Source organism: Schistocerca serialis, chromosome 4 (assembly GCF_023864345.2).
Source record: "Schistocerca serialis cubense isolate TAMUIC-IGC-003099 chromosome 4, iqSchSeri2.2, whole genome shotgun sequence".
NCBI lineage: Eukaryota > Metazoa > Arthropoda > Insecta > Orthoptera > Acrididae > Schistocerca > Schistocerca serialis.
In genome coordinates this window covers 948,582,822-948,608,535 of record NC_064641.1, presented here as the reverse complement: position 1 = coordinate 948,608,535, position 25,714 = coordinate 948,582,822, and the positions used below count along the sequence as shown (strand labels likewise).

Sequence of the window (25,714 nt, the reverse complement as noted above, 5' to 3'; positions counted from 1 at the left end):
ATTTCCTGTTAAAAAGTTTATGGGACCTTTTTTGTTTAGCAAAACACAGTGATTGGAATGAACAATCTTTGAATGTTACAGACTTGGCTTTTCTGACAAACCTGAGGAGGAGTCTAATGACTCCATTTTCCAATAGTATGGAGTTCCATCATACAACACTGTACCAGAATTCTCAATGACACACGCTGCCTCAATGCTCGATAGGGGCGCACGGGACCCTGTGAAATTGCCCTATGTTCTTAGCCTAAAACATCTCCAGGCATAACCGTGCAACTTTTTCTTCTAAGGATATCATTTGTCCTTTACTTTGTGACACAGATGAGTTGTAGTAACTTCAATCAACAAAGAAATGTTACATAAAGTTAATGATGTATTAATTATTATCTACATGTGATTTATGATGCAGCAGCTGCTGGTGGTGGAAACAGACAGCATTTGCAATAAAATAACTAAAAACTTCAAAATTTTAGTGAGTATTTCATAGTATGTATCTGCGATATAACGTGTTTCCAACAGTAAATATGACAGCTTTAATCAGGCCATGTTCTATGTTACAGGTGCACGAGACTCTTGGCATTCGAAGACATATAAATGATTGAATGTGAATGGTTACTGAAAGACCCTGTCAAAAACAAGGACGTGCCATATTCTCCTTTCATAATTTATATTTCTTATCAACAAACTTCACTGAGGGAGAAATACTGAGTAAATCAAAGGCTGCAGAATCACATTAATTTACAAACCATCGAGTGCTGATTTCCTGTGTCAAAGTTCCAAATAACTTTTTGGGCCTGTGTACAAAAACTGTGATTGGTGACATTTAATGCCTCAGGGATATGAGCACAACAATTTGAATGGCCACAGCATTGCAAGAATGCACTGAAGGTAACCACCTGAAAGCCAGCTAAGATGACACCTGAACTTTGAACTTTTGGCTCATCAGAAAGAGAATGGATCCTTCAGCTCTTCAAAAATTGCATGAGCAGCCATCAAACAACAAAGGTATTGAGGGGGAGGCGGGGGGTGGGGGATGGGGGGTGGGGGGGGGGGGGGATGGGGGGAGTGATACTTCTTCTCAAAGGAGGCAAGGAAGCATAAACTAAGCAATGAAGCAAATGGTCATGAGAACTTTAGCTCAGTTAGCCTTTACAAGCCACATCTACAAACTGATAGAATACATGATACCAAATAGAATTCTATCAATAATTCATCCTCTACTTATAAATGAGCAATTAGGGCTTGAGCCAGAAAAAAGCTGTACAAGGTAACTTGAATATTACTCCATTCATGTAGGATGAGTTTGAAACTCATCATATTACTGGTATGGCTTGCACAGATTTGACAACAGCATATGATACTGTCAATCATAGTTAATGCACGTCTAATTGTACAACTTTCTCAATGGCCTCCATCTCACTGAATTCACCTGCACTCTTCCGCAAAATCACAGGTTTACTGTTGACTTCTGAGCATAGTGTGATCACTGTGGAGCACAAAAAAAAGGGTCTATGTCAGTGAAGTGTTCTAGCTCCACTTCTCTCCAATATCTACTCCAATGACTAGCCACTGACGAAGTACGTGAAGCTTCCTTTGTTTGTATGAAATAGCCCTTGCTGCACAAAACAACAGCTTTGACAGCGGATACCGAAATCTGACAAAACCCCAAGAAATCCATCAGTGTGCAATAATTGGAACCATTTAAGACCAAACCCTTCTAGCACACAAGTTTGCACATTTCATCTACAGAACAGAGATGCTCATCGTGAGCTACATATAGTATTGCCAGGATCCTGATTACAGCACTGTCACATTCCAAAATTACGTTAGAAAACATTGTAAGAACAACAAAATGAAAAACTCCACATGAAACAATCTGCTTTGTGAAGTGGCAGGGTCAAAATGGGGCTCATACCCTCCAAAAACCAGTGCAGCTGCACTGGCACAGCAGAATGTGCCTCTTCGGCACAGTCCAGAGCATTCTATACAAGACCAAGGAATAGAGCATTTACTCAGAGAAGCCTGTGGGCTGATTAAGGACTGTCTCAAGCCTACTACATCAGATAAACTTTTATTACCTAGCTGGAATAATGCCACCATCTGTATGCAGTGAAGCGGCCGCCGATAAGCAGAGGTTTAAAATGAAGCAGAGCAGTGGCCAACCATTGCACAGGTATACCTCTCTTCCTCGATGGCCGAGGTCTGGGAAGAGCTTCCTACAGTCACGTGAGAAGCTTGCCATGCCTCCTCCTGAGAAGACGAGGCTGCAAACATCTACTCCACTGATCGATGACACCACCTGAGCAACTGAACCCCAGACACAGCGTGTGAGCTGACTGGTACAGTAGTCCCTAATTTTACTACGATCAAGAATGAGATGTCTACGACATGTACTGTGAATGTGCATATGAGCAAACGATGAGCCCTACGTTTCAATACCATCTGTCCCATAGACCAGTGCAGAGAATGATACTGTTCGTGCCAACCCAAGTGCCATATGTGTTTTAATGTTCTCAACAGATGTGATACAAACATACTGTGTTTTCGCAATCTAATTATTCTATTTCCAGATATTATATATTTCTAATCCGAATATAATAATTGTTGTTGTTGTTGTTGTTGTCTTCAGTCCAGAGACTGGTTTGATGCACCTCTCCATGCTACTCTATCCTGTGCAAGTTCTTTCATATCCCAGTACCTACTGCAACCTGCATCCTTCTGAATCTGCTTAGTGTATTCATCTCTTGGTCTATCTCTACGATTTTTACCCTCCACGCTGCCCTCCAATACTAAACTGGTGATCCCTTGATGCCTCAGAATATGTCCTACCAACTGACCCCTTCTTAGAGTCAAGTTGTTCCACAAATTTCTCTTCTCCCCAATTCTATTCAATACCACCTCATTAGTTATGTGATCTACCCATCTAATCTTCAGCATTCTTCTGTAGCTCCACATTTCGAAAGTTTCTATTCTCTTCTTGTCTAAACTAGTTATCGTCCACGTTTCACTTCCATACATGGCTACACTCCATACAAATACTTTCAGAAACGACTTCCTGACACTTAAATCTATACTCGATGTTAACAAATTTCTCTTCTTCAGGAACGCTTTCCTTGCCATTGCCAGTCTACATTTTATATCCTCTCTACTTCGACCATGTGCAGTTACTTTGCTCCTCAAATAGCAAAACTCATTTACTACTTCAAGCGTCTCATTTGCTAATCTAATGCCCTCAGCATCATCCGACTTAATTCGACTACATTCCATTATCCTCGTTTTGATTTTGTTGATGTTCATCTTATATCCTCCTTGCAAGACACTGTCCATTCCGTTCAGCTGCTCTTCCAGGTCCTTTGCTGTCTCTGACAGAATTACAATGTCCTTGGTGAACTTCAAAGCTTTTGTTTCATCTCCATGGATTTTAATTCCTACTCCAAATTTTTCCTTTGTTTCCTTTACTGCTTGCTCAATATACAGATTGAATAACATCGAGGAGAGGCTACAATGCTGTCTCACTCCCTTCCCAACCACTGCTTCCCTTTCATGTCCCTTGACACTCATAACTGGCATCTGGTTTCTGTACAAATTTTAAATAGCCTTTCACTCCCTGTATTTTACCCCTGCCACCTTCAGAATTTGAAAGAGAGTATTCCAGTCAATATTGTCAAAAGCTTTCTCTAAGTCTACAAATGGTAGAAATGTAGGTTTGCCTTTCCTTAATCTATTTCATATGATAAGTCGCAGGGTCAGTATTGCCTCCCATGTCGCAACATTTCTACGGAATCCAAACTGATCTTCCCCGAGTTATTGAAAAAGCAGAAACACGGATTCACGACAGAATAACATCAAACAATTCGAGAAAAACAAGATAACTGATGATCACATGTATACTTATTCAGGAACTACAAAAGGATGATTCCAGTTGTCAAATATTACCGCAGAGTCATATTCACGATAAACTAAAGCCTTAGAATGGTACAAAGAGCCCTACACATTAGAGAAAAGTAGGAATTCAATGTGTAGTTGACTTCAGGCAATGTAATGAAGTCAAGTAAGACACTACAAATACACAGGTATTCCTTAAAAGTAAACCTGTCCTTAACTTCAAGGTTGGTCTGTTCACCTCAATGCTTTACTAGGCACTGCCCTAGTGGAGGTGGTATGCCCTCGACTTCCTCTGGGCTCAGTGTAGGGAAAATTAAAAGGAAAGTAAGGCGAATCAGACAGCAGGCATGCTGTTACAGGTGGTCTCTCTCCTCCCACCCTGGCCTCCGAGTGATGTGCGCTCACTTTTTAGCCTTCCCCAACCTAGCCCCTCTCCTCCCTGAGAATGGTACTATTAATCCAGACACCTAGGAAGTGTCTCACTTTTAACTTTATGTGAGTGTATTGGCAGTACTGTAAATATGACTTCTGTTCTGCTGACCTCCTCCTTTACTTTAGTGTCAGGCCGTAAGATATCGATACTGCCGACATCCAGATGAAACTCACCGCCCTATAAATAATTTTTTAAAGAAATCATTTTGCTTTCAGCTGTTAGCAAAACAAAATTCAAACACCTGATAGTAAGATTAAATACTTTAAAAAAATTAAATGCAAAGAGCTCTAATATCCCATCCGAAATGAATTATTTCTGAAATCCACAAACATAAACCTGCACAAATACTTGTTCTGTCAAACCTTCACTACTGTGATGTAACCTGAGGTGGTACGAGTAGTGAAACTTCCACACAGATATAACTACACACAAATGGTTATGTATGTTACATTTATCTGTTTATTTGATCGTATTAGCAATTTTTATGCCTGTACAGTTGCTGCCAGACAAGTTGGACGACTACCGACACGAGGTCTACATCAGTATCTCAGTGTTCGTGCACCTTAGTACCTCACATCAGAGATCAGCATCTAACATCTCTCTGTAATCACAACACAAGGTCTTGCTTGTCTAGTATCATAGCAGTGGCCATCCCTAAAACAAAAATATTCACAAACTTCTTCAATGTCACTGCTGTCCAGCTCTGGAAGAAATTAATCTGCACTCTGTGCAAATTCAGTGCCCTGTTGCATTTAAGAAAAGTTGAAGTGACTCCCTTTGTCAACTTCATAATTTTTTCTTAAATAATTAACATACACAGTCAGTTCTCTCTCAAACAATGAGGTAGGTTTTCAGTGAGCATAACTCTCCCTTCCTGTGTTATACTCCATCCCACCCCATCTCTCTCGCTCTGTGCTGCAATACCCACAGTAATTCGTATTCATGGGTCTAATTTTCAGAACTGAATATCAACTTCCAAACCTCACCTTGTCATGTCATGTGTCTTAATGAATGTCATGATATACAACAGAGAATGTCTATTCATATGTGTGACATAGTTCCAATCTTTCCTCGATAAATAAAGCAATAAATAAACAATACAATAAGGTGTCAAGTCTCTACAGCTAAATGTAAATACACTATGTCTTAATAATGGAAAAAATATTTTTGGTTGATGTGAGTACTAAATCTGATGACGTAACATGAATGTACCTTTTGGTTACAAGAAATCTTTTAGTGAAAGACTGGCTGTACAAGATTTTTAAAAATGCGGATCATCACTGAAAAGAATATAACGAAATTATCATTTTTGCACACTTTTTTCTTTTTTTTTCTGTGACTGCAGAATTATGGAGAGTAGTTAAGAAGACAGAGATTTAAAATGGAAATCAAAGGAAAAAACTTATCCAGGAGATTACTATCCGAGCAAATAATGGTACACAGTAAAAACAGTCTTTGGAATAAACCATGCAGAGCAACAGATTCAGAACTGAACAATGGAAAATCCAGAATAGAGTAACAACAGTAAAAAACTGGAAGACTGCTGCTCAGCTCACTGAGGAGGCACTGAGTGGCAGGCAGGCACATTGAAAGAGGACTGCTAGATATTACCAGCTGTTGGACCAAGTCCTTCATCACATGTAGACAACACACACACACGTATGTGTGTGTGTGTGTGTGTGTGTGTGTGTGTGTGTGTGTGTCTGCAGCTGACGTAGGGCTTAGTCCAATAGCTAATATCTGACAGTTATTTTCCAATATGCCTGGCTGCCACTCAACACCACCTCCATAAAGTGAGTAGCAATCTATACATTTCATATTCTGCAACGATACACATACAATTAATTAAATAAAACAAATAAAACAAACAGTTATCAAAATATCACAAATGGGCCACAGAAAGTGATGAAAGACAAAACGCAGAGAACAACAAATGATAAGAGAAGGACGTACAGTGACAAAGGTATAATCGGAAGCTGTAATATCAATGTACAATTTTCCCAGCTGTGCCTGCAACAAAGCTCAAAAAGAAATATAATACTCTTTCCTCGCCAAAAAAATTCACCTGTTTTTGAATGCTCTGATTGACATAACTTTAACAAATTATCAAGTTTTAGAACTCTACCTTAAACATGGATAATCAATATATACAGACAAGTAATTTATTTAAATGCAAATAACATGCTAAAAATTAATAGCATTTTCAGCTTATACATTACACAAAGTAAAGAAAAGTAGGGGGAAATATCACATTCACAGTTAACAGTCTGCTTGCCTTTGACACACACTGAAGAGGCAACAACTACATAGACATCATGCAAAGGAAGTGAGATATCTGTTGCTATGTTCCAACAGTAAACTGAAAAGTACATGTTAATCACAAGTACCATGCACAAATTCAACACAATTCTATTAACACAAATTAGTTTTACATACAAAAATAATAAACTTAAAAGTCACACCTTGCATAATTTTGGCAATAATTCCACACAAACTAGAGGCACCTACAAGAAAAAGAAATTACACGTGTTAAGTGATAATCTGCATATTACGATAACAACTCTTGTGAAAAAAATAAAACACACCAAATGTTAAAGTGCAATAAAACACTTAATTTAGCAAATTTACTGTTGAAAAGACAACAAATTTTAAGAATATATGAATTCACATACTACTTTAGCAAAAGTGGTTTCATGTCTAAAGAATCACACAGCCCAATTAATGTTACCTTTAAGTCCTGATTTTTGCAGCTCACTTGCAGAAATTTACATTTGCAAAAAGAGTAGAAAAATGTAAAGTGAATAAAAAAGTGGTACATATGAGGTACCTTGAGGAGGTTTCCTTTTTCTTTCTTTTTTAAAAAAGAAAAACCTGATTATACTGCAGAAACTATTATGTGTATGTTTCTGAAATTTATCTGTTGTACAATATTTCTGCAAATAACAGCATTAATTTGCCAGCTCAGATGAGGTCCTGTTTCTATATCAGCTCAGTACTATGTTATTTTAACCAGTTTAAGGCATAAAGATATGCATTAACGCTTTACTTCTGACCAACTTTGCTCTGATACAAAGCCACAGAGTGTATCAGAACATATTAGCTCAACACACGAAAGAATGAGACACAGCAGAGCACCCCACCTGACAGCAATGTGCAGATGCTCTTGGCTCCAGTAACAGATAAGCTGTCCACAAGACTTCCGTGTAAAAAGGGCATAGCAATTTTCAGTATCAATATCCTACTGAATATAAATAATTTACATGTAGAAGTAACAAAAACCAAGTAGTAGAAGTGTTGAGTTGCCGACAGGCCCAAAACTAAAATATGGAAAACACATACATATACTGAAGGGCATGGCAGAGGGTATGTTCCATTGTACCAGTTATTAGGGTTTCTTCCTGTTTCATTCACGTATGGAGCATGAGAAGAATCATTGTTTGACTGCCTATGCGTGTGCTGTAATTACTCCAATCTTGTGTTCAAGATTCCTACATGAGCAATACGTAAGGAGTTGTGATTTATTCCTACAGTCATCATTTAAAGTCCATTCTTGAAACTTTGTTAGTAGACTTTATCATGATGGTTTTCATCTATCTTCAAGAGTCTGGCAGTTCAGTTTCTTCAGCATTACTGTAACACTCTCCTACAGGTCAAACAAACCAGGGACCATTTGTGCCGCCCTCCTCTGTGTCATTCAATATCCCCTGTTAGTCCTATTTGGTGTGGGTCCCATACAATTTAGCAATAATCTAGAATGGTTCATACAAATGATTTGTAAGCAATCTACACTATGTCATCAAAAGTATCCAGACACCTGCCTGAAAATGACTAACAAGTTTGTGGTGCCCTCCATCGGTAATGCTGGAACTCAACGTGGTGTTGGCCCACCCTTAGCCCTGATGACAGCTTCCACTCCCACAGGCATATGTTCAATCAGGTTCTTGAAGATTTCTTGAGGGGGGGGGGGGGGGGGGCAGCAGCCCATTCTTCACGGAATGCTGCACTAAGGAGAGGTATCAATGTCAGTTGGTGAGACCTGGCACGAAGTTGGCATTCCAAAACATTCCGAAGGTGTTCTAAAGGATTCAGTTCAGGATTCTGTGCAGGCCAGTCCATTACAGGGAAGTTATTGTCATGCAACCACTCCGCCACAGGCTGTGCACTATGAACTGGTGCTAGATTGTGTTACAAGATGCAATCGCCATCCCCGAATTGCTCTTCAACAATGAGAGGCAAGAAGGTGCTCAAAATATCAGTGTAGGCCTGTGCTGTGATAGCATCACGCAAAACAACAAGCGTTGCAAACACCCTCCATTAAAAACACGACCACAATGTACCACCACTGCCTCCGAATTCTACTGTTGGCACTACACACACTGGGAGATGACGTTCACTGGGCATTTACCATACCCTCACCCTGCCATCGGGTACCACATTGTGTACCGTGATTCGTCATTCCATACAACATTTTACCACTGTTCACTCATCCAATCTTTACACTCCTTACACCAAGTGAGGCGTTGTTTGGCATTTACTGGTTTGATGTGTGGCTTATGAGCAGCCGCTCGACCATGAAATCGAAGTTTTCTAGCCTCCTCCGTAACTGTCATAGTACTTGCAGTGGATCCTGATGCAGTTTGGAATCCCTGTATGACGGTCTGGATAGACATCTGCCTATTACACATTACGACACTCTTCAACTGTCGGTGGTCTCCGTCAGTCAACAGACGAGGCCTGTGCACTTTTGTGCTGTACGTGTCCCTTCATGTTTCCACTTCACTATCACATTGGAAACAGTGGACCTAGCAATGTTTAGGACTGTGGAAATCTCGCGCACAGATGTATGACACAAGTGATACCCAATCACCTGACCATGTTCAAGGTCTGTGAGTTACGCAGAGTGCCCCATTCTGCTCTCTCACAATGTCTAATGACTACTGAGGTTGATGATATGGAGTACTGGCAGTAGGTGGCAGCACAATGCACCTAATATGAAAAATGTATGGTTTTTGGGGTGTCTGGATACTTTTGATGACATAATGTACTTTGTAGACTGATTGCACTTTCCCATTATTCTACCAATAAACTGAAGTCTACCTCCTGCTTTACCTACAACTGAGCCTATATGATAATTCCATTTTACATCCATACAAGGTGTTACACCCAGAAACAAAGAATTACACCAGGTATTTGCATGAACTTGTCAATTCGAATCATTGATATTACAGTCCTAGGACACCATGTTTTTTCGTTTTGGTAAGTGCGTGATTTTACATTTCTGAGCATTTAAAACATGTTGCCAATCTTTGCACCAATTTGAAATCTTATCAACTGAATATTTATGCCACATCTTTCAGACAGTACTTTATCATACACAATAGCATCACCTGCAAAAAGTCTGAGGTGACTATTAATGTTGCCTGCAAGGTCATCAGTATACAATAAAAACAGCAAATGTCCAAATACACTTCCCTGGGACACACCCCAAGTTACTTCTACATCTGACAATGACTCTCCATCCTAGATAACATGCTGTGTCCTCCCTACCAACCATCATCAATCCAGTCACAAATTCAGTTGATACCCCATATGTTAAAACTTTTGACAGTAGGCATAGGTGTGGTGTACACACGCGCACGCACGCGCACAAGGAGGTTCTGTTGGATGGAGTAGCTGGTGGGAAAAAAAAGGCAGGGAGAGGGAGGGAGAGTTGGGGAAAGGTGACTGACAGCTTTGAAGGAGGCAGCAGTTTCAACAGATAGGAATGCAGGAGGGAGAAGCAGAAAGTGCGCAAGATAGGGAAACAACACAAGGGCATCAGCGTCAGCGGGTTTGTGAAGTTCATGACAACATGACGTGGGGGTGTGTACTGGGAGGAGATTGGAAAGGTTGAGAAGAATCCACTGAAACTGAGCTTGCAGCAGCATGTTCCATCACTGAATGGTCAAGCCTAGCTGTGTCCATTGTTTGGCAGTGGCCATTCACTTGGGTAGCCTACTGGTTGGTGGTAACAGTCCATATAAAAAAATATGCAGAGACTGAAGCAGAGCCAGTACATGATATGACTACTTTCACATATGGCTCTGCCTTTGATAAGATAGGATAAGATAAGCCTGTAATGGGACTGGAGTATGATGTACTGTGTGGTTGAATTGGGTAGTCTTGCACCCAGACTTTCCACAAAGATATCATCCATGTAGCAATGGGTTGGGAGTGGGAGCAGCATAGGGATGGATCAGGATATTGTGTAAGCTGGGTAGGTGGCAGACTTTCAGTTTGGGGTTGGGCATGGAGATGGGAGGGCTTATGGGCAGGATGTGACCTGACTTATGAATACCTTATGGCAGTTGAAGCCGTGGTGCAGGAAATTGTTCAGTTGCTTATGGGAGGCAGGGGGTGGTATCTCTGTGCAGTTCATACTAGGGGTTGTTGCGGGGCATTTGGGGGTGGGGTGGGGGGTGGGGGGGGGGGGGGTGTGCAGAGGACTGCTCCTGTGCAGCTTGTTCTTGGGGTTGTTGGGAGGATTAGCAGAGTGTGAGGATTTGGCCTGGGAAATCTATTTCTACTTGTATGTTTGTGGGAAAGTGCCTGTCTGTGAATACATTAGTGAGACCTCCAGTATACTGGGCATGGGAATTCTTATCACTGCCGATACCCTGTACACGGATGCTCCGACTACATGGAACTGATTTTTTGGTGTGGCAGAGATGGGCGGTTTCCAAAATGCAGCTACCACTGATAATTGGTGTGCTTGATATGTACAGAAGCATCAGACAGGTGAAGGCAACATCAAGGAAGGTGGAACATTGGGCTGAGGAAGACCAGGTGAACAGAATGTCTTGGCCCTGGGTCCAACCATGAAGGTATCAACGATGAACCTGAACCAGAGAAGTAGTGTGAGGTTTTGGGGAACTATGAAAGTTTCCTCTACATGGCCAACAGAGAGACAGGAGGGCGCCATATGTAAGCCCACATGCACTGATTTCTTTAGGTATTTACCACTCAAAGGAGAAGAAGTTATGTGTGAAGATATAATTAGTTATAATAATGAATATGACAAACATATACATAACAAACATACAATGAAAATAATAAGTTAGATGTACAAGGAATGAGGAAATGTGGTTGCAATCTGAAGGATTGGAGACTTAGTGTTCAATGGCAACAAGTCCATGGGTAGGGATATGTTTATCTATGGGAGGGGGCATCAACAGTGAAAAGTAGGAATCCTGGTGATAATGGGGTGGGGATGGCTGAGAGTTGGTGAAGGAAGTAGTTCATATCTTTAATACAAGAGACTAGGCTACAAACAAATGGATGTATGAGACTGAAGACAAGAGCAGAGATTCTTTCAGTGGGACTGCATTAACCAGCTACAATGGGGCATCCAGGATTGTTAGGTTATGGATCTTGAAAAGCAAGTAGATGGTGGATGTGCAGGGGGATGTTAAAGAGAGGATGGGAGGGGGGGGGCAGGGGGGGGGTGTTCTAAGATGGACCCAAGGGTTTGAGTAGGGACTGGAGACTTTGCTGGCCTTTTTTTACGCGATCACTAGGGCAGAACATGTCGTTGGAGTCACATAGTTGGCAGACGCTTTCTGTGAGGCAGTCACTGTGATTCATCATGACAGAAGTGGAGAGTCTCTGTCTGCAAGGAGGCTGAAGAAATCAGGGTCTATCTTTAGGTTCTGGATGGCTGTTCTTTCTTCCACTGACAGATTTACATACCAGGTAAGGATGATGAGGTCAAATTGAACATAAGAAATTGCTGGAAGTTAACTAGGGGGTGGGTAAGTGCCATAGAGGGTGTGCCCCTGCAAGAAACTCCATTCTTGTCCACCAACTCCTCTGACCAATTGCCCATAGGCTAGCCTGTAAAAGATACTACCACATCCTCCATCAATTCACAATCATCCCCAACTCTTTATCATCTAGATCACTACTTGTCACTGTTGACGCCAGCTCTCTATACATCCAACATCCCCCATGCCCACAGCCTTGCTGCAAATGAACACAACTTGCCACAACATCTCATTTCTTCTAATACATCTTCTTAATAATATCCTCACACACAACAACTACTTTTCTCAGAGGAAGCTGATTTAACAAATCTGTGTGGCATCATCCTATGCCAGTCTGTTTATGGGCCATCTAGAGGAAACATTCCTAACTATCCCATGTCTGGTTCAGGTTTATTGATGATATCTTCACAATTAAGACCAGTCTCAAACTTGAAAGGAATTGCTGCTGCAGTGAATACAAGTCCACCTAAACCAGTTCCCAAGTGAACACTGATTAGGGAAGTTCACAGAATGGATATTTAGAGTTTTGTACCTCGCAAAAGACCATTGCCCACACTGGCACATAATGCTGCATGTCTTCAGTGGGGGCAAACAACACAAAGTGGGCAGCAGCTGATTGGAGGCACATAGTCTGTATAGACAGGTTATAAGGATGTCTCTTTCTCAAATTATGCGTAGTGTCAAGGGCACAAATGGCCCAATGAGGCATTTAAACATTAGAGTATGGAAGTTTTAATTCGATCTGTAGGTGGTTCTGTAACCCACCGTCCCTCACCGTACTGAGTTAAAGATTAACATGAACAAGAATCAGAGTGTTTATTTCAACATTCTTAGTGACCAACTGTTTACCTCTCTTCTAAATTTTCACTATGAGTATACTGTGGAAACTCTCTTCTTTGAAGATGACAGCAACAATTGCTTGGTAGTTTATAGGAGATAAAGGACCCAAATTGCGAGGTCACCAGTCCCTACATCCTTTATGTACCGAACCACAAATAATGCTAAGAAAAAGGATATAAAATGCAAATTCCAGAAAGCCCAACTGTAAGCAAGATACAACAAGACAGAGATTATACCAAGCAGCAGTAAGAGGGGAGTGAGGAAGGGGGTCGGGGGTAAGATGGGTGAGCTGCTCTGCCCAGAATGCAGTTGGAGATCCCCCGAAGCTACATCCCATCACACCACCTGTTACTCCAAGAAAACGAGCAGCATGGCCAAGATGATAAAATTTAAGGAAAGATAAAAAATTAAAAATAGGAATTGGTAAAGAATAAGGACAATAAAAAGATGGGAAGGGTAGGCGACACACCAGACTGTCGAGAAAAGGCCACTGTACATCTCCTGGCCCAAAGCAGGAAAGGGGTGCCCCTTTAACTCCTTAGGCAGTCAGTGGGGCCAAAGTTCCCCATCTCACAGAGATGAATAGAAACCACCTTCATGGGTGGAACATAAAACCAGCCCAGCTGCTTTGACATCATCTGGTAGCACCAGTCTAGTAGGATGTGGGCCACCGTCATGCAGGCACCAAATCAGCAGTAAGGTGGGTCCTCACATCAGAGACTGTAGCTGCGGACAGCCTAGTATGGCCAATGCATAGCTGACAAAGAACAGTGGATTCCCTGCAAGAAGCCCACAAAGGGAAGACTGCCATGTGCTTGTGGTCTCTTTATTGCCCCCCAGTTTGATTGGAAAATCCATTGCAGAACATTCTGAGTTTCAGACCTCCAACAAAATACGGTTTAGAGTCAACTGACGGTCCAGTTGTGGGACCCCCATTTCCAAAGTCGTCATGCTGGTGGCCATCTTTGTCAAATAAGCATGTGTTATTACTCGCTTACTTCATAGTTGCTACATGAAGTTAACAGTTTTATCTCTTCCAACAATATGGATACCATGGGGGAAATGGGAAGCAAAACCTTCATATGTTAAATGAATCAGGAAATCTGTCTGATAATCTATTGTCTGAGATCCAAACATTTGGATGTTTCCCAACTAGCAGTTTCCACTCACTGATATCCTACTGCTCCATCAAGGAATAAACTTGAAAATCTTAGCTATTTTTGTATGTGCATATGACATAAACTGTTTAGCAATAATGTTCAAGTTCAGTTAATGTTGTTTTACAATAGTCTACCGTACAAGGAGAAATAGTTTATCTGTGGACAGTTAAAACCTGAAGAAATAAAGTGCACAATACTTTTTTGAATGGTGTTTCATCCTCTCACTTACATTACTTCATTCAAACAACAGTGATTTGAAACAGCATCTTAAATGATGTCAGTATTGATATTGCAAATGCCACTACTGTTTTATCATAACCTCAGCACATAGCCAGCGGCTGTGAAATTAAAACACACAACTAATAAAACTCTACACTACATCAAGACATAACTTCAAAACACCAAAATGGTATGCAGTAAGATGGAGAAAACAATTTAAAAATTACCTTTATCCTCTATCAGATTGTTAGACAAGTCTAAAGTATGAAGAGGTGTGTTGCTGTTGGCTATTAACGCCAGTGACAGTTTGTGAGCAAAATCCCTGAAACAAGGAGATAGAAATGTATTTTTTTTCCCTCCTTCTTCCAAACATTATGTTGCTGCAGAAGGAGCATAGCAGTTGCGTTTTATAACCTGTAGCACATAATTATTTGAGTAACATGCTAAATAAAAGTACAATTAATTTAGCTTTATAATCTTAATTATTTATAATATGAAACCACTAATTTAAGCATCACTATGTTTGCTCAAATGATGGTGTTTTGCTTCAGTATACTGTAACTTTCTTGGAGTGTAGACAACACACTTTTTTTTTAACAGAGCTCTCTATCATTCCCAAATACTGAGGGGTTAATACCGCCAGACTTAGTATTGCAGTATATTCTACTACAGCAACTAATAGTGGTTGTTTAAGAACACACAGAGCATACTGTAATGGAGAACTTGCACTCACCAGAACCAGAGCAGTAGTTGCTGACTGTCCTATAGTGTGTACCATACATAGTTTGTTCAATATAATGTATACAGCGAGCAAAATATTCCATTTACTATCTATTGGTGAGTGTGTGCAGAGAAAATGAGTAAGACACTGATTAAAAGTCTAGTATTTATGTAGACACAAATAATAGAGTTTGCCATTGGTGATTGGTATAGCGGATGATACTATCCAGCAGAATATGAGCTGCACAAAATGCTAGGATTTTGTGTGGGAAAAGGACTTTATTTATGTGAGAAGTGGTGTAGGAAATATGCACTGAATGGGAGCAAGGAATTATTGTACAATGGAAAATCTGGGATGAAATAACAACAATATGAATTACGATATTGCTATTACTTGGCACATACAGAAGTCTTGGGCAGAAAGTAACTTTAAAAGTATTACTTTATTGTTTACTTCAGTGAAAAGCAAAAAGTTTAAAACTTACAAACCACACACAACAGTTGTCTATCAGTCACCCCAAAATCTCATCAAAGTATATTTCTAAGCAATAGTCAGCTAATCTAACAGAAGCACTGCGAAGGGGTAGGTGTGAGAAAGACAGAAATTATGGTTTTTAATTTGATTTGAAGTGACAATCTAATCCAAGAAACACATTGAGTGAGCACAGTTATTCAAATGCTTATTCTAAATATTTTATCAATAATTACGTTTAAAATTATACAAGGGCAACAGAGACACATTAAATTAGTTGCACAAGCCCTAATAATCATATTTGTGCTAATGAGGCATTCAATAGGCTGTGATGCCCTTTGATAATCAGTAAGTGGTTCTATCACTTTTTAAGGTTTTTATATGAAGCAGGAGGTATAGTTTTAAATTTACTTCAGCCTATGTCCATATATTTGGTTACTTATATATTTTACTTTCCTTTACTTCTCCTTACTAACTGGCTGTTGTTTACCTACTGCTAACACACACACTACATTTAATTATACATATATGGATACTCAGCAAAGAAAAATACTTAATTACGTACCGTAGCACTATTGGTTTATTGTACTATGATGTTTACTTCCCACTGCACAAACAAATATGTGTAACCTCAAAATCCAGATCATTACCAGGAACAGTTTGCAGCCACGGCAGGCCTCCTTTGCATATCAGCCACTCCATTTTTCTCAATCCTCCCACCACCATCCTCTCATCCTCTCCTTCTCTCGGAATATTCTCCTCCAATCCTTTCAGCCAACTACATGTTCATCTCTTGCCTTAGAGACACAATTCATGCACCTGCCTCAGTATTCTGTCTTGAGTGATTTTCTATACATTTCTCTACCAATTAAGCATTGCCGATTCCATCTGCTTCAGTAAGGATACATCCTTTATTATCTCCCTCATCACAACATTTAATAACCTAGCCATCCTCATTGCTATTACTCTGGTTCTGTTAAATTTCATTTACTTTACTGTCCAGGTTTTACAATCTCAGCTCAGGACAGGCACCTGGTGAGATCAATACATTATTATTAGCTTGGAGTTACACGAGACATCTTCATTCCACACCTAGCTGCTGACACCCTAACCCCTACCAGCTCAGTGAAGGGTGAAGACAGTTACAGAGCAAAGAATGTTTTCTGCCGTTCAGAGCAGTAAGACTGCGGTTACAGTGGAGCAGCATCACAAACCAGAGCGGCACGGCACAGCAAGCACAGTAGCAACGGCGAAACAAACCATTGTTGTCCAGCGCACACAATTATAGTGGTACCACAAGCGGAGAGGAGTGCCACAGAATGGCGCTGAGCAAATCAAATGCATTTGTTTCATAGAGCTGTGGTCGTGCATCACCGGCAGTTTTTGGTTGTCGCTAAAGGTAGCAGAGTCAGTACTATTTCTTGTGCTGTGTTTCTGCTGTTATACTGTTGAGAAAATGGTATCTATGGAAGCTTCGATAGCGGCTGTTTTTACTTGGCGTTCTTTATGGGACCACCAAAACAACGATCATCACAACTGATTCACTTTGGCCCACTTATGTGATGAGGTTGCAGCAGAATTATAGACTACAGGTACAGAAGGCATTTCATCATTTTCTCATTTCTTTCACTGTCTTAAAAGATGCAACAGTAAAGTTGCAGTAGCAGAACTGAGAAACACATGAAAATTTTGTTTTATTATATGACAAAAAGCTTCCAAAACCGTCACCTTTGGGCACCTCCGTTTAAATGTTTGTTAAAGTTTCGTCCTGTCTGATAAATGCCTTGCATAGAATGCTCGATGTCTACTGTATGTTGCTCATCGGCAATGAGGGATTCTTGTACATGAACGCCAGTATCGTGGAGAACATTTATATTTGACAATATTCTCAGCAAATTCTGGAATCCTCTACTGGTTTCCAAAATAGGCTCCACTTAGTGTTCATTATTCCAAAAGCCCCTTCTATTAATCATTGCGGTCTGGAAAAGCATTTGTTGAAACATTCATTCCATGGATCTACATTGTCTGTAATATTTGATAAAATGCCACAACAATAGATACGCCTATTCTCTAATGAATACAAAAGGCAATCCCACTGATGTATTTAGCTGTGGAAAGTCTGGTGGTGTATGAAGCTCCCCTCCTTGCATCAAGTGAAATACACTTTCCTATACATATCCCTCAACATCGATTATAAGGAGTTTCCCCTGAGGATCTGCAAATGCTTGTAGTATGATAGAACAAAAATTTTTATTACTACAGAATATTGCACCAAAATTTTCTGAATATTTCAGGTGAAAGTGCTTTCTGTCAACATCACTGACTGCAATTGGAAAGTTCTGTGTGTCACATAAACCATTTACAATATTTAGAAAGGACCTTGCATGTTGAGTGATTTGAGGCAATCTCACAACATGTTGGGAGTTGACTCCACAATACTTAAAACAATTGTGAATCCTACTGTGAATGTCAGAGCCATGTCTCAAACACTAGTTCTGGTTTCTAAGAACCTGCAACATCAACTATCAATGGCTCTCAAAAAAAGACGTTATTTAACTGGTAAAATCTGTAGCAGCTTGAATGCCTGTCAGACAGACATGGAAGTTTGCTCTATTAATCATATAGAAAAATACTCTCCCCTTTGCATACAACCATTTTCCAAAATATTGTTTACTTCAAACTGTTTCTGAGACTTGAAGAAGTTACAAATATTTCCATTTTGGCTTTTCCACTGGCATGCGAGTTTGCAATTAAGCACTGTACATCAGTTTTCTTGAGACAGGTCATCGATAGTGAAATTATTCTAAGTTTAATGAATAATGCAGTATGTTAGCTACATTCATACACAGAAACATATGACCTAATAACATGAACCAAATGCCAGTTCATAGCAACCCCTATTTTTCAAAGCAAACTTTTCGAAATTCTTGCATTAGGTTACTTAAGTTTCAAATATCACTATAACTATTACCATTAACAAAATAACAGAGTTCATCATGAAGCTGAGGAGTAAAGCTAAGAGATGTGCGAGAATCAGATTTTATTCACAGAGTAGTTTCTTTAAAATCATTTGAGAAAAACTGTAGATTGGCTAGCTTGCATGTTTTCCATCCACACACTCAAGTGAGCCTGCTGGCTGCTGCACCATGACCTGCCTCATTACACCTGAGCGCAAAGCAGTGCATTGGCATATGCCCAACATGTAGCTCCACTCTGCACTGTTATACAGCTCCACTGTCATCTGGCACTAAAAGTGAGAACGCCAAAATTGTAACGGACATTAGTTGGGAGAAGAGGTAAGGCAGCCGGTGGGTATTCCCGGGGCTCCGTATGCGATGGGGCACGTCCCACCTACAGCTGTCCCATCTCTGCTCCAGTATAGCCAAGTTGTTAAACAGCACCTATCATCCAACAGAGTGCTACATCTAAAATAGAAAATAGGGTGTGGCAGAAAAGGAGACAAACCTTAAAGCAATTAAAACAAGAGAAAGAGAGTAATGAGTGAGCACGTCAAGGAGGTACGATAGTATCAGTGGTCCCCTGAAACAGCATGCAATGACACACACCCCAACCCCAACCATCCTGCCCTTGCCCAAAATGTAGCTAACAACCTTATATCTGAAACTAAAGCCACTTTCATGGAGAAAACAGATAACCATGAATTGTCTTCGAAAATTAGAAGCACAGAATTTAGAAGCCCGCACTCAGCATCAAGGGCCAGAAGAAGGGGGCATTCCACCAAGATATGAGCTACTGTCTATAAGGCTCTATAACTACAATGTGTGGATGGCTCATCAAGTAAAATAAAACCATGGGTTAGCCTGTCATGACCAATGTGAACACGACGTAAGACAGTGGATTCTTTCTGGGAGGAAAGGAAGGAAGAGCACCATGCAGCAATAGTTTCCTCTACAGCACAAAGTTTATTAGAGGGGGCAGTCTACTACCAGATGTTATTCCATCCCTGAGCAAGCACAGTTCTTAGATGCACCCACAAATCCGAAGCTGGGATCAGCAAAGCAAATGGGGGCGAGTAATCACTCCTCTTATCAAACGGTCAGCCAGTTCATTCCCCGAGATACCCACATGACATGGGGTCCAGAGATAGGCAACTGATCAGTCAGTAAAATCGTGTTCAGGAGGAAGGTCGAGAATAGCAGAGACAACAGAGTGACAAGAGTAACATTGGCCTATAGCCTGGAGGCCTGCTTGTTGAGTAACTACATTTTAAAATGTAGTGAAGGTAGACCCATTTAATAAATTGGAGAGCTCTGTTAACAGCTATCACTTCTGCTGCAAAAACACTAAATGTTCCTGGCAACAAATGGTGTTCCTGACTGTAAAAGCATATCCCATTTCATCTACAATTAATAGTGCTGTGATGCTCTATGTTTGACCAGTTACGGCTTGCCTGCTGAATGGTGGGACTGAGATGCTTGTGTCCAGCCCCACAGTACTCTATCAGCCACATACTCACTCCATGTCTGTTGTATGGACTTGGGACATGCAAATATCCGAGCGTGACCAGTCTTAGTTGACAACCAACCTTGCCCTTTCCTTGCCCCGCCACATTGTAAATCCATTATCTCCCTCTCTCATTTTCTTTCTCTTTCCCTTTCTCTTTTTTTCTTTATCTCTTTTTTAACACTAAAGTAACATTTCCAAGAACACTTACACGACACAATTAATTTGATGCATCACATGGAAAATAATCTAATATTCAGTACAAAAAGTCTCATGTCCAAGCAGGAGATTTATTCTGCTTGCCATTAATAGGAAACTGCACAAATATTTAAATAAATACTATCCCTTGAATCTAGGGAACAACTGACTGCAGAAAGAAAAAAATACTAAGAACATTATATATTCACAGCTGTAAATACTCACACTTTTCAATTAAAGAAAATCTACAATTATTGTTGATAAGCAGCAGCATCATTGTTGCAGTCTGGATTTAATTGACTGTGCCAGTTTGTTAATAGCTTGTTAGCATTACTAAAGCATCGCTTACTACCTGTGCTTGTTGCTGGGATATATAAAATACAGCTTGTAACTGCAGCCATCACTTATAGATAGTTTACACATATGTTCTACCACTTTACATATCAACATCATCATCATCACGATCATCATCCTATCCTATGTGAATTCAAATATACAGATCTTCTACAACATGCATTAAAATCTCTCTCTATCTCTCTCTCTCTCTCTCTCTCTCTCTCTCTCTCTCTCTCTCTCTCTGTCTCTCTCTCTCTCTGTGTGTGTGTGTGTGTGTGTGTGTGTGTGTGTGTGTAGGTAGGTGTGTGTGTGTGTGTGTGTGTGTGTGTGTGTGTGTGTTGTGATGACACAGTACTTGATAGCTCTAATTTAACAAACAACAGAGAGAGAGTAGTAATACAGATCTGTATGTAGGTGTACCCACAAAAAATGTATTTTACACTGATAAAATATTATACAACTTCCATTTGGCTGTAAGACAATACACACTATCTATACAAGAAGGATTACATGACTGACTGCATGCAGTGCCTGTAAAATTAGCCCACTTTTGTCGCACACTGCTAACAATTTCCTGCTTTTCATTTGTGTCAAGCATATTGAAAACAAAGGAAGATAACCTATGGAAGATGTGAATTTTATGGCCAAAAGTAATTAAGACCTTCTTGGGTACAAACATCACAGGTCAATTTTTAATCCCCCATACCTCATATTAAAAAACACATATCTGTTAGTATACATCAATTAAGCTAATTAATTACTGCAGTAGCCACCAGAAAGATCGCAGGAGGCGCACATTGGCACGGCGCGTCACGGACAGTAGTTGCCGCAAGTAAAGTCCCGTCCACCAGAGGGCACGCAAGAATTCGACCGCGCCCTCTGCCGGCGGAACAACAACAACAACTCAGGCAGCACGGGCCGTGCCCAGTCAGTTTTACATCGGGCGTACCTAGCACACAGTTCCCGGTCTATACTATGTGAAGTGCGACGGACAACATGAATCGTGTTAATACAATTACAAATTCATCCTTTCTTTGTACTGTAAAGAACAAATATTTGCCACTGCAGTCATGTAACTCACTTCACACTATTTGACAGTCATTTTCATTGACTTGGCAGATTTATTGTCAAACCAGGGATGATCTAATTAGATTGTAGTTAAGTGTCAGATAAACTGTTTCACCTGTAAATGACTGGCTTGTCCACTTTTCCATGGTGTAGCTGAGGTAGCAAAATCAGTAGGGTTGGAACTGTCAACACTGAAGTTTCAATTCCCGTCTGAAGAGATGGCCAAATGACAGTGGCCATTGTTCTGATGTAATTTAATACATTTTGTGCACAAAATGTTCACTCTGATCGAGGACTCTCCCCACAGACATCAAACAGCCGCATCAAAGGCCATCTGGCACAATGGGAGCAGTAAGAGCTGCTGAAGTGGTTCTTCCCCAGTCGGTTCACTTTACAGAAAAATCTGGACAATGAAGGTCAGACTCATTACGGAAAGACAAATTACTTCAGAAAAAAAGGTGATGAATGAAAGAATATTCCAAGAAAGGAAGAACCTATGGAATGACCCGGCTGACATAAAAAAAAGAGAGCAAGTGAAGGAAGGATATTCAGAGATGAGAGATCACAACTCAGGAATGGAAATGGGTGCTGCAATAGCTTGGGACCCCATGTTTGCCACGCATGTACTCACATAAGAGGCATGTTCCCCTTCAAATTTCTTCACCACATATCAACATTTTGGCCCTCTGCTAGCATCTCAAAAATCTTCTGGTGTCCCCTGTTAACTCAATACTATCGAAGAGCATTCATTTATAACAGGGAGTTTTCCCATTCTTGTTCTTAAGAAGTGGCATTATTTTTAAGAATTTTTTCCAGGCTACCTTTGATGGGCCAATATCATTGGCTGGTTAACAATAACAGGCAGAGGAAGAGAAAAGGAATGTTGTCTTCAGTCCTGAGACTGGTCTGATGCAGCTCTCCATGCTACTCTATCCTGTGCAAGCTTCTTGATCTCCCAGTACTTACTGCAATCTACATCCTTCTGAATCTGCTCAGTGTATTCATCTCTTGGTCTCCCTCTATGATTTTTATCCTCCACACTGCACTCCAATGCTAAATTTGTGATCCCTTGATGCCTCAGAACATGTCCTAGAAACCGGTCCCTTCTTCTTGTCAAGTTGAGCCACAAACTCCTCTTCTCCCCAATTCTATTCAATACCTCCTCATTAGTTACGCGACCTACCCATCTAATCTTAAGCATTCATCTGCAGCACCACATTTCGAAAGCTTCTATTCTCTTCTTGCCCGAACTATTTATCATCCATGTTTCACTTCCATACATGGCATACTTTCACAAACGACTTCCTGACACTTAAATCAATACTGGATGTCAACAAATTTCTCTTCTTCAGAAACGCTTTCCTTACCATTGCCAGTCTACATTTTATGTCCTCTCTAATTCGACCATCATCAGTTATTTTCCTCCCCAAATAGCAAAACTTCTTTACTACTTTAAGTGTCTCATATACTAATCTAATTCCCTCAGCATCACCGGAGTTAATTCAACTACATTCCATTATCCTCGTTTTGCTTTTGTTGATGTTCATCTTATATCCTCCTTGCAAGACACTGTTCATTCCGTTCAGCTGCTCTTCCAGGTCCTTTGCTGTCTCTGACAGAATTACAATGTCATTGGCGAACCTCAAAGTTTTTATTTCTTCTCCATGGATTTTAAGACCTACTCCGAATTTTTCTTTTGTTTCCTTTACTGCTTCCTCAATATACAGATTGAATAACATCGGGGAGAGCCCACAACCCTGTCTCACTCCCTTCCCAACCACTGCTTCCCTTTCATGCCCCTCAACTCTTATAACTGCCATCTGGTTTCTGTACAAATTGTAAATGGCCTTTTGCTCCCTGTATTTTACCCCTGCCACCCTCAGAATTTGAAAGAGTATTCCAGTCAACATTGTCAAAAGCTTTCTCTATGTCTACAAATGCTAGAAACATAGGTTTGCGTTTCCTTAATCTATTTTCTAAGATAAGTCGTAGGGTCAGTATTGCCTCACGTGTTCCAATATTTCTACGGAGCCAAACTGATCTTCCCCGAGGACGACTTCTACCAGTTTTTCCATTCATCTGTAAAGAATTCACGTTAGTATTTTGCAGCAGTCACTTATTAAACTAATAGTTCCGTGATTTTCACATCTGTCAATATCTGATTTCTTTGGGATTGGAATATTACATTCTTCTTGAAGTCTGAGAGTATTTCGCCTGTCTCATACATCTTGCTCACCAGATGGTAGAGTTTTGTCAGGACTGGCTCTCCAAGGCCGTCAGTAGTTCTAATGGAATGTTGTCTACTTCCTGGGCCTTCTTTCGACTTAGGTCCTTCAGTGCTCTGTCAAACTCTCCACGCAGTATTGTATCTCCATTTCATCTTTATCTACATCCTCATCCATTTCCATAATACTGTCCTCAAGTACATTGCCCTTGTATAGACCCTCTGGATACTCCTTCGACATTTCTGCTTTCCCTTCTTTGCTTAGAACTGGGTTTCCATCTGAGCTCTTGATATTCATACAAGGTCTCTTTAATTTTCCTGTAGGCAGTATCTATCTTACCCCTAGTGAAACAAGCCTCTACATCCTTACATTTGTCCTCTAGCCATCCCTGCTTAGCCATTTTGCACTTCCTGTCGATCTCATTTTTGAGACGTTTGTATTCCTTTTTGACTGCTTCATTTACTGCATTTATATATTTTCTCCTTTCATCAATTAAATTCAATATTTCTTCTGTTACCCAAGGATTTCTACTAGCACTCGTCTTTTTACCTACTTGATCCTCTGCTGCCTTCACTACTTCATTCCTCAGAGCTACCCATTCTTCTTCTACAGTATTTCTTTCACCCATTCCTGTCAATTGTTTCCTAATGCTCTCCCTGAAACTCTCTACAACCTGTGGTTCTGTCATTTTATACAGGTCCCATCTCCTTAAATTACCACCTTTTTGTAGATTCTTCAGTTTTGATCTACAGTTCATAACCAATAGATTATGGTCAGTCCACATCTGCCCCTGGAAATGTCTTACAATTTAAAACCTGGTTCCTAAATCTCTGTCTTACCATTATATAATCTATCTGATACCTTTTAGTATCTCCAGGATTCTTCCATGTATACAAACTTCTTTTATGATTCTTGTACCACGTGTTAGCTATGATTAAGTTATGCTCTGTGCAAAATTCTACCAGGCAGCTTCCTCTTTCATTTCTTAGCCTCAATCCATATTCACCTTCTATGTTTCCTTCTCTCCCTTTTCCTACTGTCGAATTCCAGTCACCCATAACTATTAAACTTTCGTCTCCCTTCACTACCTGAATAATTTCTTATATCTCATCATACATTTCTTCAATTTCTTCGTCATCTGCAGAGCTAGTTGGCATATAAACTTGTACTACTATAGTAGGCATGGGCTTCAAGTCTATCTTGGCCACTATAATACGTTCACTATGCTGTTTGTAGTAGCTTACCCACACTCCTATTTTTTTATTCATTATTAAACCTATTCCTGCATTACCCCAATTTGATTTTGTATTTATAACCCTGTATTCACCTGACCAGAAGTCTTGTTCCTCCTACCACCGAACTTCACTAATTCCCACTGTATCTACCTTTAACCTATCCATTTCCCTTTTTAAATTTTCTAAGCTACCTGCCCGATTAAGGGATCTGACATTCCACACTCCGATCCGTACAACACCAGTTTTCTTTCTCCTCATAACGACGTCTTCTTGAGTAGTCCCCGCCCGGAGATCTGAATGGGGGACTATTTTACCTCTGGAATATTTTGCCCAGGAGGACGCCATCATCATTTAACCATACAGTAAAGCTGCATGCCCTCGGGAAAAATTACGGCTGTAGTTTCCTCCTGCTTTCAGCAGTTCGCAGTACCAGCACAGCAAGGCCGTTTTGGTTAGTGTTGCATCAGTCAATCATCCAGACTGTTGCCCCTGCAACTACTGAAAGGGCTGCTGCCCATCTTCAGGAACCACACGTTTGTCTGGCCTCTCAACAGATACCCCTCCATTGTGGTTGCACCTACGGTACGGCCATCTGTATCGCTGAGGCACACAAGCCTTCCCACCAACGGCAAGGTCCATGGTTCGTGGGGGTGGGGTGGG

At 40.5% G+C, this 25,714-nt stretch overlaps 1 protein-coding gene across 1 annotated transcript in view; it reads right to left on the bottom strand.

The window, feature by feature from the left end:
* Positions 1 to 25,714, bottom strand: part of LOC126473606 (F-actin-uncapping protein LRRC16A) — a 517,910-nt gene that overhangs the window by 241,921 nt on the left and 250,275 nt on the right. The window contains exons 9-10 of the mRNA XM_050100768.1: positions 14,564 to 14,658; positions 6,778 to 6,819 (exon numbers count right to left, since the gene is read on the bottom strand). Of these exons, the coding sequence (XP_049956725.1) occupies positions 6,778 to 6,819; positions 14,564 to 14,658 (137 nt within the window). The remainder of the gene's footprint in view (positions 1 to 6,777; positions 6,820 to 14,563; positions 14,659 to 25,714) is intronic.